General features: G+C 47.0%; 2 protein-coding genes across 3 annotated transcripts; both read left to right on the top strand.

The window, feature by feature from the left end:
- On the top strand, nt 1-3,520 carry TMEM35B (transmembrane protein 35B). 2 transcript variants are annotated; one of them, XM_050801057.1, is made up of 4 exons: nt 1-136; nt 1,383-1,563; nt 2,698-2,791; nt 2,931-3,024. In XM_050801057.1, exons 1-3 carry the CDS (start codon nt 29-31, stop codon nt 2,784-2,786), a joined length of 378 nt encoding a protein of 125 aa, XP_050657014.1. In that variant the 5' UTR covers nt 1-28; the 3' UTR covers nt 2,787-2,791; nt 2,931-3,024. The 2 variants fall into 2 exon arrangements, with proteins under 2 accessions (XP_050657014.1, XP_050657005.1); XM_050801048.1 differs by lacking the exon at nt 2,698-2,791 and having other exon boundaries at nt 2,931-3,520.
- A 99-nt stretch (nt 3,521-3,619) lies between these two features.
- On the top strand, nt 3,620-9,019 carry LOC126960819 (transmembrane protein-like). The gene is made up of 3 exons (XM_050800507.1): nt 3,620-6,071; nt 6,665-6,818; nt 7,335-9,019. The coding sequence occupies exons 2-3, from the start codon at nt 6,724-6,726 to the stop codon at nt 7,939-7,941; spliced, it is 702 nt and encodes a 233-aa protein (XP_050656464.1). The 5' UTR covers nt 3,620-6,071; nt 6,665-6,723; the 3' UTR covers nt 7,942-9,019.
- Nucleotides 9,020-17,510: the final 8,491 nt, after the last annotated feature.

Below are 17,510 nucleotides of genomic sequence, written 5' to 3'. Positions count from 1 at the left end.
GCCAACCCACGGTGCGGGGAGCGCGGCCATGGAGCTTCTGCTGTCGGTGCTGCGTGTACTGCTGGGCGGCTTCTTCGCGCTCGTGGGGTTGGCCAAGCTCTCGGAGGAGATCTCGGCTCCAGTTTCGGAGCGGATGGTGAGCGGCGCGGGCGGGCGGCCGGGGATCGGGCCCGCGGAGGCGTGTGCTCCGCCCCGCCGCTCCCGCCGGCCCGGCAGGCTGCCTTCGGGCTTCCGAGGCTCAGCTGGAGATGGGGGAAAGCGCCTGGCTTTCGACTGAGGCGCACGTCCTTCCTGGGGAGTTCCTCGAGTTCTCTGGATCTTCCCTAGACGGAAGAGAACAGAACCTCCCCTTCCTGCTGAGCATTGGTGGCCCCAGGCAAATCTACAGCCTTAGGAGGACCCTCCTCCCCACTCCCCGGACCCTGGGAGAGGATGATGCAGCGGGAAAATGAGCTCACTCCGCGCTGTCTTCCCCCTTTTCGCCGTTTGCTTCAGTTTTCGGGAGGTTCGTGGGGTTGGGGTGTAGTAATCCTGGCTTTGCAGGGAAGGAAGCCCGCCCTGAAGGGCGAGTATATCTGCTAAAGGTTGCACATCTAGTCAGGAAGCAGGACACAAACTAGTCACTCCGGACTCGGAACCCAGAAAGGGAAGCCTCTCCTGGAAGCCTGAGAGGGAGGCCCTGAAGTCGTCTTTCAGCCTTCTGTCTAGTTCCAGACTCACGGGAAAGCTTTCATTTCCTGTTCACCAATCTCCCCAGTCCCTCAAAAGAGCTAGACTTGTAGACCCCTGCTGGCATCTCTCTCCAAGGCCTGGATACATCCCCAGAGACGATAGCTTAGAGCTGCTGCCCAGCAGAGCTGAGGAGGGGAGGTAGAGCTGAGGAGTGGGAACAGGAAAAAGTAACCCCGAAAGTAAGGGTGAAGTTGCCATTTGGCTCAGGGGTGGACCTGCCTTGACAAGAAGAGTCACTTTGAGCCCACCTAACTCCTCCCCACCTCCAAATATTCCCTGTACAGCAGCCTTAAGAGAAACCAGGCCAGGCACAAAGAAGCAAACTGTGGCATTCCCCAGGCCTTGGCACTAGGGAGCCAAGCCCAGCCCCCTCCTCCTGGGATTTGGCCTGGGTTGTAATCTCTCGAGAGGTCTAGTGAGAAAATCTATCTCTGTACCACTTGGAACATGGAGCCTGTTTCCTGATTCCAAAGCTCAGCGCCACAGGGCAGCCCTCTCCCCTCCAGGCTGACCTCAGGCCTGGACCTGACCTACAGTAGTAGTTCTTTTCTCTGGGGAGTTGAGGGCACAGGCATGTATATGCCATGGAGCATCTGGGGAGCTCAGCCTTGGTGAGCATGAGGCTGACAGGCATTCCTTGCCACCCCTAGAACGCCCTGTTCGTGCAGTTTGCTGAGGTGTTCCCGCTGAAGGTATTTGGCTACCAGCCAGATCCCCTGAACTACCAAATAGCTGTGGGCTTTCTGGAACTGCTGGCTGGGCTGCTGCTGGCCACGGGCCCACCGATGCTGCAAGAGATCAGTAACTTGTTCTTGATTCTGCTCATGATGGGTAAGGGGGCCAACTGGCCTGAGAAAATGGGGTTTTCTGGGGGAGGATGATGGAAAGACCTGGCTGTTGCCCCTTACTGTTGCCACCCTTCTTTTTTCTCTGGGATCAAGAGCACTTCCTGCTCTACCACAGTTTCCATGGTCTTCAAACTAGCACAGGTACTTTTTAAACTTAATATGCTAGAACATTATCACATGTTAAGTGTACCTTCTGCCTCCTCAATTCTAATGGCTGCATGGTATTCCCTTGTGAAGATGTATTGCAAGCTCAGTGCCTCTGCTCCTTCCTCCACACACCCACTTCTGGGATGAGGGGATGGAGGAGCAGCTGCCATTTGATGTATGTGTCTGGCAGATTGGTGTAGAGAGCAGGGAAGCTGGAGAACCTTGAACAGGAAGGCACAGAATTTCCCGAGGGAGTCCCCCCCACCCCACCAGTAGCTCTGCCCACAGGAACTGCTGATGTACAAAGACAGCTGTTGCTTCAAAGGCCAGATATCTTCAGGCTCTTCTGTATGCCCTGGCATCTGTTACCATTGCTGCCACCACTACCAGGCTTGCTTCCATCTCTGGAGCTTCTCTCATTTTCAGATCTTTCCCATACCTCCAACCAGCAGCCGCTGGGCTAGTCCTTCCCTTCATCTTAATCTTAGTAGATGTAGGATTAAGAAAGGAGAAGGGGCCAGACACGGTTGCTCACGCCTGTAATTCCAGCACTTTGGGAGGCCGAGGTGGGCGGATCACAAGGTCAGGAGTTCGAGACCAGCCTGACCAACATGGTGAAACCCCCGTCCCTACTAAACAAGCATTAGCCGGGCGTGGTGGTGGGCGCCTGTAATCCCAGCTACTCAAGAGGCTGAGGCAGGAGAATCACTTGAAGCCAGTACCCAGAACCCAGTAGCCCAGCTACTCAGGAGGCTGGCAGGAGATCATGCTATTGCACTCCAGCCTGGGTGACAGAGCAAAACTCTGCCTTAAAAAAGAAAGAGAGAGAGAAAGAAAAGAAAGAAAGAGAAAAGAAAGAAAAAAAGAGGAAAGAAAGAAGGATCAGGGAGATTTTTTTTCCTAAAATCTATCCACTCTAGCCACTGCCCTATTTTGCTGGGTCATTTCTGTTTCTTTCTTGTCCTCCAAGAGGGGCAACTGTTGCCACTGCTATTGTTCAAGAGGCTTCTAATTTCCTGGTCCTGCTTTCTCCAGGAGGCTAGAGATGAATGCAGTTAGTTTTGGTAATGCACGTTGGGAGTGGTGAGGGTGTTTAATGGGAGGGCTTGGGCTGGAGTGGATCAGCCTAAACTGGAGAGCCCTGAGCTCCTGGATCTCCTGGGTTCTCCCAAGGAGCCTCAGGGACCTCACTTTCCATTCCAGGGGCTATCTTCACCTTGGCAGCTCTAAAAGAGTCACTAAGCACCTGTATCCCGGCCATCGTCTGCCTGGGGTTCCTGCTGCTGCTGAATGTCGGCCAGCTCTTAGCCCAGACTAAGAAGGTGGTCAGACCCACTAGGAAGAAGACTCTAAGTACATTCAAGGAATCCTGGAAGTAGAGCATCTCTGCCTGTTTATGCCGTGCAGCTCTCACACAGCAGGAATATGGTAGAACACAGAGTCTGTCATCTTGTTACCATTATAATATCCAGGGTCAGCCAGTGTTGAAAGAGACATTTTGCCTACCTGGCCCTACTTTCTCTTTTTAGCTTTACTACTCTTTTGTGAGGAGTACATGTTATGCATATTAACATTCCTCATGTCATACGAAAATACAAAATAAGCAGAAAAGAAATTTAAATCAACCAAAATTCTGATGCCCCAAATAACCACTTTTAATGCCTTGGTGTTAGTATACCTCTGAACTTTTTTCTGTGCCTTTAAGCAGATACATATTTTTAAAAATGAAAATAAAACCATATATCCTATTTTATTCGACCTCCTTTTAAAACCTTATAAACTATAACACTGTTTCATGTCTCTTTTGCCTCATTGCTGTTAATGGCTGCATAGTATTCCATTGTAAGGATGTACTATAATGTATTTCACCCCCCACGAGGAACATTTGGGTTTTTCTCAATTTTTTGCTATTGTAAGCCTCACAGTAAATCTCTTTTGCATACTTATTTTCTTCCCCTAGAAGTAAGGGTGCTGGTTCAAAACACATGCATATTTTTAAGGCTTTTAATGCATATTTAAAATGTACAGGTTCTGTATGGCAGAACTTTAAGTACTTGCTTCTGCCTATGCCCTTTGAGCCACATTAGAAATTCCCTCCCACTCCTTTTTTTCTCTGACATATTAGATTTGCAGAGCTAGCAGATTGGCATTGAGTCATTTGACAGGACCTGAAATCAAGCTCTGGTGGTGATGTGTGGCACCCAGTCCAGTGTTCCTTGACACCTACATGGAGGTGAGGGACAGCCAACTCCGTGAAATGCTGAGTGGTACAGCAGGGCCCAAAGCCTGGGAGGAATCCCAGAGGTCCTTGGGGGTAGGAAGGGTGCATATGTGTGACAGTTCTTGGGGGAAAAGTGGACAACACGTTAGGGCATCTGCTATTATGTCACCACCATCTTTATCTTAGCTAGGCAGGGCTGTGGGCTTTTGGGAAGTGATGTACCTCCCATGAAGGATCATAGTGAGAAACAGTTCACTTATGCAAATATTCTGGCTATCAGCCTACAGATTGCTTTGAGGGTGTAAAAGAAGTCTCTATTACTCCATTTCATGTTCACTACAAAATGCTAATTCCCATTCTGACTAGTGAACCTCAGGCAAGGTGACGCTCTCAGTTGGATTTTTTTTATTCTTGAGTCCGAAAGCATGGTGGTGCAGTCTGCCTATAGTAAGGATAGATAGATCACGCTAAATAAATGGTAATGTCAAAACAATAAGGAAACCTTTTCTCTCATGTAAGAGGTTCAGAGATAACCACTTCAGTTTCAATGTTGGTTAATTTGCCTAATGATGGCATCAAGAATCAACATTCTTTAAACTTTCTGCTCTGCTGCTGTCAGTGTGTTGGCTACTGGCCTCAGAGTTGCGAAATAGCTGCAGCAGCTCCAGATAGTGCATTTGCTATAATACTGAAAGGTGAAAAGAGAGGAAGGGTGCTTTAGAAGACCCTAGATTTTCCCGTAGATTTCACTAGGCAGAACTATGTCCCATTTCCATTCCTAATCACTGGCAGGAGAATGGAATTCCCATAATGGACTTAGACTAGTTAAGATTTACCCACACTGGTCAGCAAGGAAGAAGAGGAAGTAGACAATGGTTTCTGTCACTTACTAGCTTATTTGAAAACTATGAATAATGATAGTAACTATTTCATAGCCCGGCACATAGTAAATGTTGAGTAAATGCTAGCCATTATTAAATATTGATTTGTTTTACAGTTGAGAAAATGCATCTGGAAAGCTTAAGTGCCTATATATGAGACCTGGAACTAGAACTAAGGCCTAATTGATTCCAGGACCCAAACTTTTCACTGCACCAGCTGCCAAAGCTGAAAATGGATAGGCATGGCACCCCTGCTGTCTTCAATCTGAGAGTAGATGGGATGACCTGTCTGGTGTGATGAAATCTGTCCTGCTTTCCAGCATTTCCCCTCTGATTGGAATTTTTTTTATTTTTTTATATTATTATTATTATTATTATTTTTTGAGATGGGGTTTCACCATGTTGGCCAGGCTGATCTCGAACTCCTGACCTCAGGTGATCTGCCCGCCTTGGCCTCCCAAAGTGCTGGGGTTATAGGCGTTAGCCACTGTGCCCATCTTGCTTGGAAATTTTGAAGCCCAAGAAAGTAAAGCCTGGAGCCCCAAGGATCCTGGCCTTATACTTTCTCCACCCCTTCCAGGATGCCACTGCCAGCCCGTCTCCTGCCAGGACGGACTTTGAGTAAAACCTCTCGCAGCTAGCATTAGATTGAGGGCTCCTGTTTACCAAGTCTGGATCTGTAGGCTGATAAGCAGCTACTAGGGCCCCCAAGCTTGGCTGTAGGACTGCCCAGCAGCTGCAGGAAAGTCAGGGTGCTAGAGGAGTAGGCTGGGCAGCTGGTGTGTACCAGCAGTTGGGACTGACAGCAGCAGGAGGATCTTGAGCCCAAGCAGTGCCTCCTTAGCAGCCCAGGGAGAAGCCGGGCCTCAGGAAATGTGCCCCCCAAACTACAGCCTAAATCTAGGTCATCTCAGCACGATGATGTTCAGCTGCCTGCCCTTCCTAATGCATTTGTATCTCCCTCCCTGTGCTGAAGGCTCTCTTGTCCTCCGATGACACTCCCTTCCCTTGGGGCCCTGACTGCAGCCCCAGAAACCCAGCTCACAGGTGCCACAGGTGGGCTCCAGCCCTTCCAGCTGTCAGACCCATTCTTCATGTCGTTTCTTGGGATTAGCTGGCTGATGGGAGGGTCTGAGATGTGTGAGTGGGAGGGGATTCTGCCCTGTGTCAGATCCTTAAAGTCAGGACCCCAGAGAGAACTCCAGCAGCCATTATAGCAAGAGGTAAGAAAGGAACAATCTGGTAGGATGGCAGGGGATGGGTCAGGGTAGGGCTACAGGCATGGAGAACAGAACAGAGGAAGTGGGGAAAGGAAATACAGTTACCCGGGGTCTCAGAAAGGATTGGAGCCTGAGATGCTCAAAGGCAAAAATCCAGATTTTGGAAGAACTGAGTTTTAGGACATCCTAGGAGTGTGTAAGTGTGTCACAAATAGTAACAGGACATTGATTTGTGCACTTACCTCCCTTGGGAAGAGGATAGGAATATGCCCAGATGTGTTTGTGTTGTTTTGTGTGCCTGGGGTGTCTATGTCTCTGACACTCTGTGTGTGCCTGTGTGAGTGTACACATTTATCTATGTGCTGCCTAGAAGGGAAGGGAGCTAACAGTAATGAAGTATCTCCCCAGTGTCAGCCACAGGGCTCAGTTTTACTTATGTTTTCTCATAATCCTCCCAACAACCCTGTGAGGTAGGTATTTTAATCTCCATTTTACTGCAGCAAAGACAGGCTCAGTGAAGCTGAGTAATTTGCCCAAGGTCACATGGCAAATTGATGTGTATATCTAGAATCTGCCTGATTGCTGGGCCTGTGCACTTTTTGCTTTTCTGTCCAGAGGTCTGAGTCTGACCCAGGACGACTTTGTGGTCAAAAAGTGAGGGGGGAGGAAAAAGGATGGAAGGCTTCAGAGTGGCAAAAGCTTTTCAGCCCAGCCAAGGGTGCTCCAGGCAAGTGCTGAGGTACCTCCCTGGGAGAGGACCTTCACCAAGGCAAGTCCGAGGTCACTGTGCATAGGCCTATCCTGTGGGTCACTGCACCACAAGCCCATTCCTCCATCCATGCTTCTCATCTGGGTGGCACAGGGACGAGGGAGTTGGGTCTTTTTCTGGACAGGCCTCTATGTTTCAACCTGTTTCTCCAGAACTCCCTGTTGGCTCAGCCCTATGTGGGTTTACCGCACAGGTCTGTGCCCCAACAGGTATGAACCATACTCTGTCTGTGAGGGGCACCTCTACCCTCTCAGTCACCAAGGTTGGAAATTTCCAAGTTATCTAGGACTCCTGCCTCTTCCTCGCTTCCCACAGCTTGTCACCAAAAACTCCGGAGTCCATCCCCTCTCAGCAGCTGCTGGCCAGGTTCGGTCCTCATTCCCTCTCACATGGACTCTGCCTCTAGTGCCCCCTCCCCGCAAGGGCTGAAGAAGAGGAGATTGGGGTGGGAGAAGGTGGAATGGGGGTTGCCTTTGTGGCTAGCCGCCGCATTAACCTTTCCTCTGCCACATCAAGGTCAGAGATGAACAGCAGTGTTGGGGACCTGGGTGTTGGCGGCTGCAGCCTCTGGGATGACCCTGCTCGTTTCATCGTGGTGCCCGCGGCCTATGCCTTGGCGCTGGGCCTGGGGCTGCCAGCCAACGTGGCTGCCCTGGCAGTGTTCATCCGCAGCGGCGGGCGCCTGGGCCAGGCCCTGCTTCTCTACCTGTTCAACCTGGCTCTGGCTGATGAGCTCTTCACGCTCACGCTGCAGCCGTGGCTCATCTACTACCTGGGCCTGGCCCGGAGGCCGCCTGCCGCGCGGCTGGGGCCGCCTACTACGTGTCCACCTACGCGGTGGTCTTCGCCGCGCTCATCAGCGTGTGCCGCTGTTGCTCCGTACGCGGCCCCGGGCCCGGGGCGGCTGCCTGCCTGGCCTGCGCCACCGGCGCCCCGCGCGCACTGCCTGCGCCTTCGCCTGGTTGGCGGGCCCGGCCCCTCCCTGCCAGGAGCACCGCTGGGCAAGCTCGGGGCTGGCCTCCGTCACGGTGGCCTTCTTCGCGGCCGCCTTCCTGCTGGTGCTCCCGGCCTACGTGAGCCTGGCGCGGGCGCTCCAGGCGCCCTCGGGCCCGGGCCCTGCTAGCGCCGGCGCGCACTCGCGCGCGGCCAAGACCATGGTCCTGGGGCTCCTGCTGGTCTTCGCCCTCAGTCTGGCGCCCTACCACCTGCTGCTGGCGCCCAGGGTGGCCGGGCGGGACAGCGACGGAGACCGGTGTCGCGCCGCCTCCACGCTTGACAATCCTGCACACCCTCAGCCTGGCGCTGCTGAGCCTCAACAGCTGCCTGGACCCACTCATCTGATGTTTCTTCGTGCGCCGCTTCCGCCAGGACTGCTGCTGGCCACTGAGCTGCCGCCCGGCGCACGGGGCCTCCTTGGCCTCCTCCTAGAGAGTCTCCTGGCCTCCCCGCCTGTCTCACCCCCCTGCCACCCTCCCAGTGGCATCCAGGGTGGAGAAAGCTCTTTGGAAAGACCTAGATTCTGATCCTGACGCAACCACATACTACCCCTGTAGCTGTGAACCTCCGGGCTCATCTGTACCAAGGGCATGGAACATTTTTTTGTAACCTGAATGTTCCCTGGATGTTGCCAGCTTTTGGATACAAATAATATACCATTGTGTTTTTTTAAACCTCTTGGGATAAAAGCCAAAGTCCTTATCATGGCCTACAAGGCCCTGTCTGATTCGACTCCCCCTTCTCTCCAGACCTTATCCCACCACCCCTGCGTCTCCCTGCAGGCAGTCACCACCTTCTCAGGCTCGGGAAAATGCCAGTCTCCTACCCTTCACGCCCTTTGCACCTGACTTGGCCAGGGATGATCTCTGTTACTCTCTTTCACTAAGTTAGTTCTTCTTCACCCTCACTTCCTCTAAAGTAACTCCTTATAGGAAAGCCTTTCTTGGCTGGCAACACACACACACACACACACACACACACACACACACGACTGAATCAGATCGGATTGCTCTTTGATAGCTCTTTTCATAATTGTAATCAAGCAATTAATTGGGTCATGCGTTGTTATTTTCTTTCTCTCTTGCCAGAATGTATTCATGCTGACCCATAAGAAATTACCATTTTTGTAAGTCCCCAAAAGTTGAATATTGGAAATTTTATTTCCACCCAGTTCAACTTAATAAATTCCGTGTTTACCTTGCTCACTGCTGTATCTCCTGTGGTTGGTACTGTGCCTTGCATATAATAAGAGCTCAGTGTATCAGATGAGTGAGTGAAACTTGAATATCATTAATTTGAATTGCTTAAGTACTCACTCAGACATTCCAGTCTCTGATAGCTTTTCCTCAAGTGTTTCTGAGATTCTCCAAGCTTGTCTTACCCACCCCCACCGTACATTCCTAGCCCAGTTCTGATGTCTGCCTCCTTCTGCTGTTGCTGGATACTTGCAGTTCTGCCATCACTTCCAGTGTACCAAGACTTGGTGGTAAGTAAGCTGGAGATCCAGCCTGCTGGAGATCCAATGCCTGCTGCCTCCAGACTCTTCCATGAGCGCCAGTCTCTGCCAGGGGCTCCAGCTACCAGTGCTTACCCTTCTGTTCTTTGACAACTCCACAGTCTGCTGCTAATGGGAAAGGGCACCACTCTCCTCAGCCACATTATTGGGGCCCCACAGCAAGACCGCTTGGGTCTCAAGGAAGTTGAGCTTGATGAGTGAGAGCAAACCCTCTTCATCTGGCCATGTCAGCTGGTCAGGAAGGGTCCATCAATCAGCTACCATGGCTTACCTGCCTTTAGGTCCTGTTGCTGAGTTTGACTTCTAAGGATACATTTGGTAAATTCCTTTTTTTACTTGACGAATTACCTCTTTTTGGTCCCTAATTCCTTCTTTAACTTTTTTCTTTTCTATTTTAAAAGTAATATAGGTTCATAAAAGTAAATTCAAAGCAGTAAAGAAAAATGTAAGATAGGAAGTACTAGCCAGTGCAACATGGCAAAACCCTGTCTCTACAAAAAATACAAAAAGTAGCCGAGCATGGTCCTAGCTACTCGGAGACTGAAGTGAAAGGCTTGCTTGAGCCCAGGAGGTCAAGGCTGCAGTGAGCCATGATGGAGCCACTGCACTCCAGCCTTGGAGACGGAGGAGACCCTGTCTCAAAAAACAATTAAAAAGAAAGTAAGAGTCACCTAGTGATAGCCACTATTATATATGCAATTATAAATATACACAATATTCATTTGTGTGTCTTTCCAGATATTTTCTATTCCACTGTAAGTCCATATGTAGTCAGTTTTCTTTAAAAACCTACAAATGGGATAGTATTGCAAGGTTCTTCTGCAATTTACTCTTCTCATTTTTATCTTATATATTGTTCTGTATTAGCACATATAGATTCATCTCATTTTTTCAATAGATGCAGAGTATTTTACTCAGTTAGTCCCCTACTGATGGGCATTTGTTTCCATTATTTTACTGTTATAAACAATACTTTAGTGAATATTCTTGTTCACAAATGTTTGCGTACTTGTAAATCTGTAGAATAAATTCCTGGCAGTGAAACTGCTGTCAAAGAGTATCTGTGTGCAAATGTTTAATGACAGCAAATTACCTTCAAGAACGCTGCACCAGGCTGGGCACAGTGGCTCACGCCTGTAATCCCAGCACTTTGGGAGGCTGAGGGGGGTAGATTATGAGGTCAGGAGTTCGAGATCAGCCTGGCCAAGATGGTAAAACCCCATCTCTACTAAAAATATGAAAAATTACCTGAGCATGGTGGCAGGAACCTGTAATCCTAGCTACTCGGGAAGCTGGGGTCACTTGAACCCAGGAGGCGGAGGTTGCAGTGAACTGAGATCGCGCCACTGCACTCTAGCCCGGGTGACAGAGCAAGACTCCATCTCAAAACAAACAAACAAACAAACAAATAAAAAACAACACTGCACCAAATTATACACTGATCAAAAGCGTGTAATGGTCCCTCACCAGCACTGGGCATTATCACCTGCCCCTTCTTGAGTCTGGACTTCTGTTGGTGCCCTAGTTCCTCTAGATGTATTTGAATAAAGCTGCATTCTAATTGTGAGCATGGTCAATTTGTTTCTTTTTCCTAGAAGATTTCTCAGTCTCCTCCATAGCTATTTGAAACCTGACTGGGTCAAACTAAGATCTCATACCAGCCAAATATTAGCTGTCTTGCTTGTTGAAGGGATTAAATGAAAACCCAAATGCAAACTGGTAGGTCCTTAATAATTAATTCCCTCCCCTTCATTGGGAATTAGGCTGGCTCATGCCATGCAGCACTGACCAACATCTCAGCCCAAGGCCAGGAGGCAGCCTGGGCCCACATCATGAATTCATTTGCTATGGTGGAATGAGTCGCTCAGCCCCAGGGGCCATACAAGGTTGGGTCTTTGAGAAATAACTTGGCATCCACACTAGAGCCAGCTGAATCTCCTGAGGCGGAATTTGATTCTGCCCAAATAAAAAAATAATTCCCTATGGCCACATCCATCTCTGCAGTCTTGTACTATCATGCTTTTGATGTGACTTTTCCCCTAGTAGTCAGTTTCCTTCGGGAAATGTCTAACTTAGTCTTTTGTGTCTGACCTGGGGAAAAAGAAAAGCCTGAGAGTCTATTGCTTCTGGCAGGTCAGACGCGATGGAAATAAGCCTCTGTCTAGAGTGACAGTGTGTGGGGATCCTCTCCTCCCTCTGGGTTGACTCAGGGAAGGAGGAACCTTGGGTAAGGACCTAAAGGTGAAGAACCCGAGGAATGAGAGAGAACAGACTGCCTTGCACTGGCAGTCCTTTTGGACTCTCGGTCTTTATACTTATTTCAAACCATCACGAATTTGACCTAAGATCCTTCCTCAATCTAGAAAGGAAGAGAATGGAGTCCAGGTTGTTCAGGTTGGTTGGAGAAGGGAGCTCCCTTCATCTCGGAAAGAAAAGAAAGGAGCTTGACTAGATAGATGCTGGACACCCACTTTCTCCAAGGATTCAGGGAAAACTCATCTGCAGCTGTTCTCGGTAGCTACCAATTAGTCTGCCCCAGACCCCCACAGTCCTGCAGGACCAGAAACATCCTATCCCTGCTCCTACAGAAACATCCTATCTCTGCTCCTACCCACCCAGGCCACACCCTGTGGCTGTGAAGTGCAGACATGGTCGAGGGAAGCTGCTCCTGGCACACAAAGAACAACATTCCCTTTCTCTACTGGACTCTACTCTTTCCCTCAGCTCAATTACAGTCCGGGTCTCTGAACTCAGCCCATCCGGGTTCTTGACCTTGGCCAGGATTGGCCCAGGTCCTTGGCTGTGCACACACCCACCTGGGCCCTTCCACCAGCCATGCTTCCTCTGTGACCCTGCCTGCTCCTGCTGGGGCCCTCACTTCCAGCCCCTGTGCCACCTGCTCCCCGGGCCTCTGTAGGGAAGCCTGTCAGATTCAAGCTTGATCTCTGTCTTGGGGCCTCAAGGCATTTTCTGCATCTGATTCTTTGCCTTGACATCTGTGCCCCTCTTCTCTGGCCGTAGGAGGAGGGTAGTGTTTGCCCCTCTGGGTCCTGCAGATCTCCCTTGAGCTGCAGCTGTCCTTTGCTGACCTTGAAACCACCTCTTTGAACTATATTCCAGCTTCAGGGACAGCAGCCTCCTTTCTTGATCAACCATTCCTAGGCCTCTCTTGGGCCCGCCCTTTCTTGCCTTTGGTGTGGCACATGCCAGTCACCTAGCCCTGACGGGGAATTATTGTCATTAAATCAGGCTTCCTCAAGCCTTATTCTTAGTGCTCACCAGCCTAGTTCTGAAATGTATTTGTGGTTGGGATGCTGGGCTCATGTTGGTCCCTAGCATCTGTGGCAAGAGTATGAATGGTGGCCCACATAGTCTATGTCTATATATTTAAAAATTATAAATCAAGCTCATACATTGCTGAATAAAATGCATTTCATCCTTCTGCATTGACAAATCTACCTTTGTAATGACAAAATAGAAAAATATGTGGGAAGCTGTGGGTTTCGGGACTGAAAGTAAGCAAATTATCAAAGATGACTGCATTCAGTTTTACATATTGTGTTTAAACATTGCGTTTGGGTCATGTATGGTACATGATTATCACAGAAAATATAAAATATTTTAATTTCATCATATAAATTACTATCATTCATAATGTGTTTTTCTTTTTTTTACTATTTCTTCAAGCCATAGTTATATTCATACAGTATTTCTTAACTTATTTTTTTCAAAATCTTCAATGATGGTCTATTTAAAAAACAGAAATTCACTATTATATTATGACAGTTTGTTGTTAAACTTGTTCAAATTTCTCTTCAATCAATTAATACCTCAATCTGTAACGGTCAAAAAATAGTCTCTGTAGAAATTAGTTTTGAGATTATTTGACTGTGAACTTAGTCACTGTCATGCACATATTTTCCTTTCATTGTCCTAATTGCCTTATATTTCATTGAAATTTCACTTTGGTTGTATATTTCATATGCAGTTTTCTTCCAAACTAGGAAAACCATGTTCTAATACCTACAGAAATATTTTTTAATTTTAAAAGTAAAGTGGTTAAACTTAGTTGTCTAAGTCTGTTTGTGTTGCTGTAAAGGAATATCTGAGACTGAGTGATTTACAAAGAAAAAAGGCTTATCTGGGTTGTGATTCTGCTGCCTAGAAGGTTCAAGATAGGGCATCTGCTGAAAGCCTCAGGCTGCTTCCACTCATGGCCACAGGTGAAGGGGAGCTGGCTGTGCAGATATCCCATGGTGAGAGGAGAAGCAAGAGAGAAGCAGGGAGGTGCCAGGCTCATTGTAATGAGCAGTTGCAGGAGCTAACAGAGAACTCATAATTGCAAGGACAGCACCAAGCCATTCATGAGGGATTTGCCCCCGTGATCCAGACACCTTCCATTAGGCCCCACCTCCAACACTGGGGATCAAATTTCAACAGGAGGCTTAGGGGACAAGCATCCAAATGACAGCATTAGTCAATTGTTTACATAAGCTTTTACAACATTTTAAATAGCAAACAATAGTGCAAATCAACTAACAATAATACATCTCTAAAATTAATGTTTTTCCACCAAAGACCATAATTTGTTATCTGAGAATGCTGGTTGTCTCATTTAACTTTTTCAGTACACCTCATATCTTAAATAAATTCAATTTAATTTATTTAGCAGCGTTTTGCTGGGATTGCCATAATGCGTCTGAGAGTAGTTCAGAGGTCAGATTTGATGTGTTTCATCAATATGTTCCGTCTTTGGGTATATCCAGAAAATATTGTGTGAAATCTGAATTACACCCAAAAATGTCATTGGTATCAGCACAGTTGAAACTGTCTTCATGGCCAAAGAATACTTCTAGAATTTTGGCCGAAATTTTGCCTTGTATACCTTTCTTTGTTAGTCATATTAGCATCATGACTGTAGTCTTGTCATTGGCAATCCTTTAAATCATTGCTGACAATTGAAAGCTGGGTTTGTGTGTGTGTGTGTGTGTGTGTGTGTGTGTGTGTTTTTCAGTTCCTCTTTCAAATCAAACTTGTACTTTGAGATTCTGATTTGTATAGGAGGTAGCACCCTAACACTGCACTCTTGTTTGCAATAACGAGAAAAAGCCAAATAAATGACAAAAATCCTATCTTTAAGATACTGGAGAGCTGTGGAAGCAACAATGACTAGAATTGGAACTCAGACAGGGAGTATCCCTTCTGAGTTGAGCTGATGGTCATGGGATGTTTTCTTCCTGGGAACATTTGCTTGTTCTGTGTATGAACTGAGTATTGGGCTTAATTCGTACAGAGGGCTTCTACAATTGCAAGACCTTTGGTAGTTAAGTGGGGCTGTTGTGAAAAGTTGGGGTCTCAAAAAACACAGCTTGCTGGCATGGTGGCTCATGCCTGTAATTCCAGCACTTTGAGAGGCCGAGGCAGGTGGATCACTTGAAGTCAGGAGTTCAAGACTAGCCTAACCAACATGGTGAAACCCCATCTCTACTAAAAATACAAAAATTAGCCAGACATAGTGACACATGCCTGTAATCCCAGCTACTTGGGAGACTGAAGCAGGAAAATTGCTTGAACCTGGGAGGTGGAGGTTGCAGTGAGCTCAGATCGCACCATTGTACTCCAGCCTGGGAGACAAGAGCAAAAATCCATCTCAAACAACAACAACAACACAGCTGGTTATAGCCATATGACATTTTCCAGGTCCCGAGACTGAGTGTGGAAGCCTGGAAAGCTAGGTTGAGGGCTTCTAAAAGCCAGGGTGAAATCTCCCCTAATCTTGAAATGCTTAGAACACAAAGTCCAACTAGAGGAATGAGGCCTGATACAAAAACATGATGGTATCCCCCTCAAAAAATTAGCCAGTTTATAGCTGTGAGGGTGAAGAGGAGCTTGGGAAAAAGGCTAAAGTTCTAAGCTCAGAACCTTCCAAGGGAATCTTCTGTAGATCTAACAGGGTTGAGGAGACAGAGAGCCACAAGATTTTCAATCAAAAACCTAGGAAACCCTCACATGAAAACAGGAATGCAATGCAGGTGGACTGCATCCATCCATCTATCTATCTATCTATCTATCTATCTGTCTATCTATCTATCTATATTTTTTTGAGACAGAGTCTCATTCTGTTGCCCAGGCTGGAATGCAGTGGTGTGATCTTGACTCACTGCAACCTCCGTCTCCTGGGTTCAAGCAATTCAAGCAATTCTCCTGCCTCAGCCTCCCGAGTTGGGACTGCAGGTATGCACCACCACACCTGGCTAATTTTTGTATTTTTCGTAGAGACAGGGCTTCACCATGTTGGCCAGGCTGATCTCGAACTCCTGGCTTCAAGAGATCCTCCCACCTCGGCCTCCCAAAGTGTTGGGATTACAGGCATGAGCCACTGCGCCCAGCCATGGACTGCATCATATTAAAACTGCAGCCCAGCTCTACCTCAGTTAACTCCTGATTGGATTGAGGTGATCAGTCTGTCATTCTATTTGCCTAACAGAGGAAAGCTGGAACTTGGTGGGAAATACCATACAGATCCTCTACAGGTCTTTCATATACAGGTCTCTGCAGCTCTTTTTAAATAGAAAGTCACTAGATATCCAAAGATGCAGGAAAATGTGGCTGATAATCAAGAGAATAGAGAGAGAATAGAAACAGACTGATAAATGATCCAGATGTTGAAGTAATAAGACAAGGACTTTAAGTAACTGTAATTAAATAATTATAGGCTGAGCGTGGTAGCTCACACATATAATCCCAGCACTTTGGGAGGCCAAGGTGGGAGAATCACTTGAACCCTGGAGTTTGAGACCAGCCTGGGCAATATGGTGAGATCCCTGTCTCTATGAAAAACATCTAAAAATTAGCTGGATGTGGTGGTGGTGCACGCCTGTGGTCCCAGCCACTCAGGAAGCTGAAGTGGGAGGATCACTTGAGCTGTGGTTGCACCACGGCACTCCAGCCTGGGCAACAGAGAGAGACAGTCTCAAAAAAAAAAAAAAAAAAAAAAAAAAAAAAAAACCCAAACTATTAAAAAAACCCACAAATTATAATTAAATAATTATAATAATGTAATGATAGAATGATAATTAAAGTGGTTTTAAAATAGAGGAAAATATCAACAAATGAGTGAAAAATGGATATTTTTTAACAATTGGAATTCATAAAAAGGAATAAAACTATTGATTTGAGAACTATAGGTAAGATAACATTGACAGGATGTGGGATTCTTTTACAATAGAATAACAGCTAATAAGCAGAATTCAATATTGTATAATTTCTCTCAGTCCAAACCCTATAAAGTACAACAAATTAATCGACCTCTTGCTAGAAGCAAATCTATCAATAAACATTAATAATTTATGTTACATGGTAAAATTTCACCAGAGATATCTGGGAAGAAGGAATCACTAGCATTTCAACACTGATGGAAACAAAGTAAGAAAAGTCTACTATCACATATTTTATTGGCTTCAGCCATTCAGGAGGATGAGTGGTCCAGGACCTCCTGACATCCTGTAAGCTGTCAGGGCTTTTATCCTGGGGCATTAAAGGAAATTAGAGGTGGGGTAGATTACCCTTGAACACTCTAAGTACAGCAGCAGTTTTCAGAGACAAGGGGAAACCATAGGAGAAAACTGTCTTTGTAAAAATGTCAGCTGAGAAAAAATTAGGTGTCATTTTGGTTTGAAAGAAAATGCAAAGTCTAATATTCCAATTAATTAAAATCATTTTGCTTGGATTGTCAAATTTTGCTTGGAAATTAAGGCATGATGAAAGCCTGGAATACAGATGGGAAAAAGCATGGGATCTGGAGTTAGAGACACCTAGGATAAAATCTCAGCTCCATCATGCTCCAACTATAGACTCTTAGCAAAGTGTTGCTCTTCCACATGCTTGGTTTTTCCCAGGTGTAAAGGAGGAGGCAGCATCCATAAGGCATTTCATATAGTGCTTGGATATATCAGGGGTCAATTGGTAGTAGTGATAATTCTTACAAATGGGATAGAACTGATGTTTGGAGATAAAATGCTCATTGTTTTGATTTTTTTTTTTTTTAACCTCCAGTTTCATGCTGGAATTTTTTTTTTTTTTTTTTTTGTCTCGCTCTGTTGCCCACGCCAGAATGCAGTGGTGGGTGTGATCATGGCTCACTGCAGCCTCGATCTCCTGGGCTCAAGCAATCCTCCCAC

Source organism: Macaca thibetana, chromosome 1 (assembly GCF_024542745.1).
Source record: "Macaca thibetana thibetana isolate TM-01 chromosome 1, ASM2454274v1, whole genome shotgun sequence".
Classification (NCBI taxonomy): domain Eukaryota; kingdom Metazoa; phylum Chordata; class Mammalia; order Primates; family Cercopithecidae; genus Macaca; species Macaca thibetana.
The sequence above is the reverse complement of the archived record's forward strand: the minus strand, read 5'-3'. Positions and strand labels throughout refer to the sequence as shown.

What these genes read in the sequence shown, in the direction of transcription:
- TMEM35B (XM_050801048.1), top strand. Translation starts at nt 29, where the DNA reads ATGGAGCTTCTGCTGTCGGTGCTGCGTGTACTGCTGGGCGGCTTCTTC. An exon ending in CTCCAGTTTCGGAGCGGATG is followed by an intron (nt 137 to 1,382) that starts GTGAGCGGCGCG and finishes TGCCACCCCTAG; the next exon opens with AACGCCCTGTTCGTGCAGTT. An exon ending in CTTGATTCTGCTCATGATGG is followed by an intron (nt 1,564 to 2,930) that starts GTAAGGGGGCCA and finishes TTTCCATTCCAG; the next exon opens with GGGCTATCTTCACCTTGGCA.
- LOC126960819 (XM_050800507.1), top strand. Translation starts at nt 6,724, where the DNA reads ATGGAAGGCTTCAGAGTGGCAAAAGCTTTTCAGCCCAGCCAAGGGTGC. An exon ending in GGGAGAGGACCTTCACCAAG is followed by an intron (nt 6,819 to 7,334) that starts GCAAGTCCGAGG and finishes TGCCACATCAAG; the next exon opens with GTCAGAGATGAACAGCAGTG.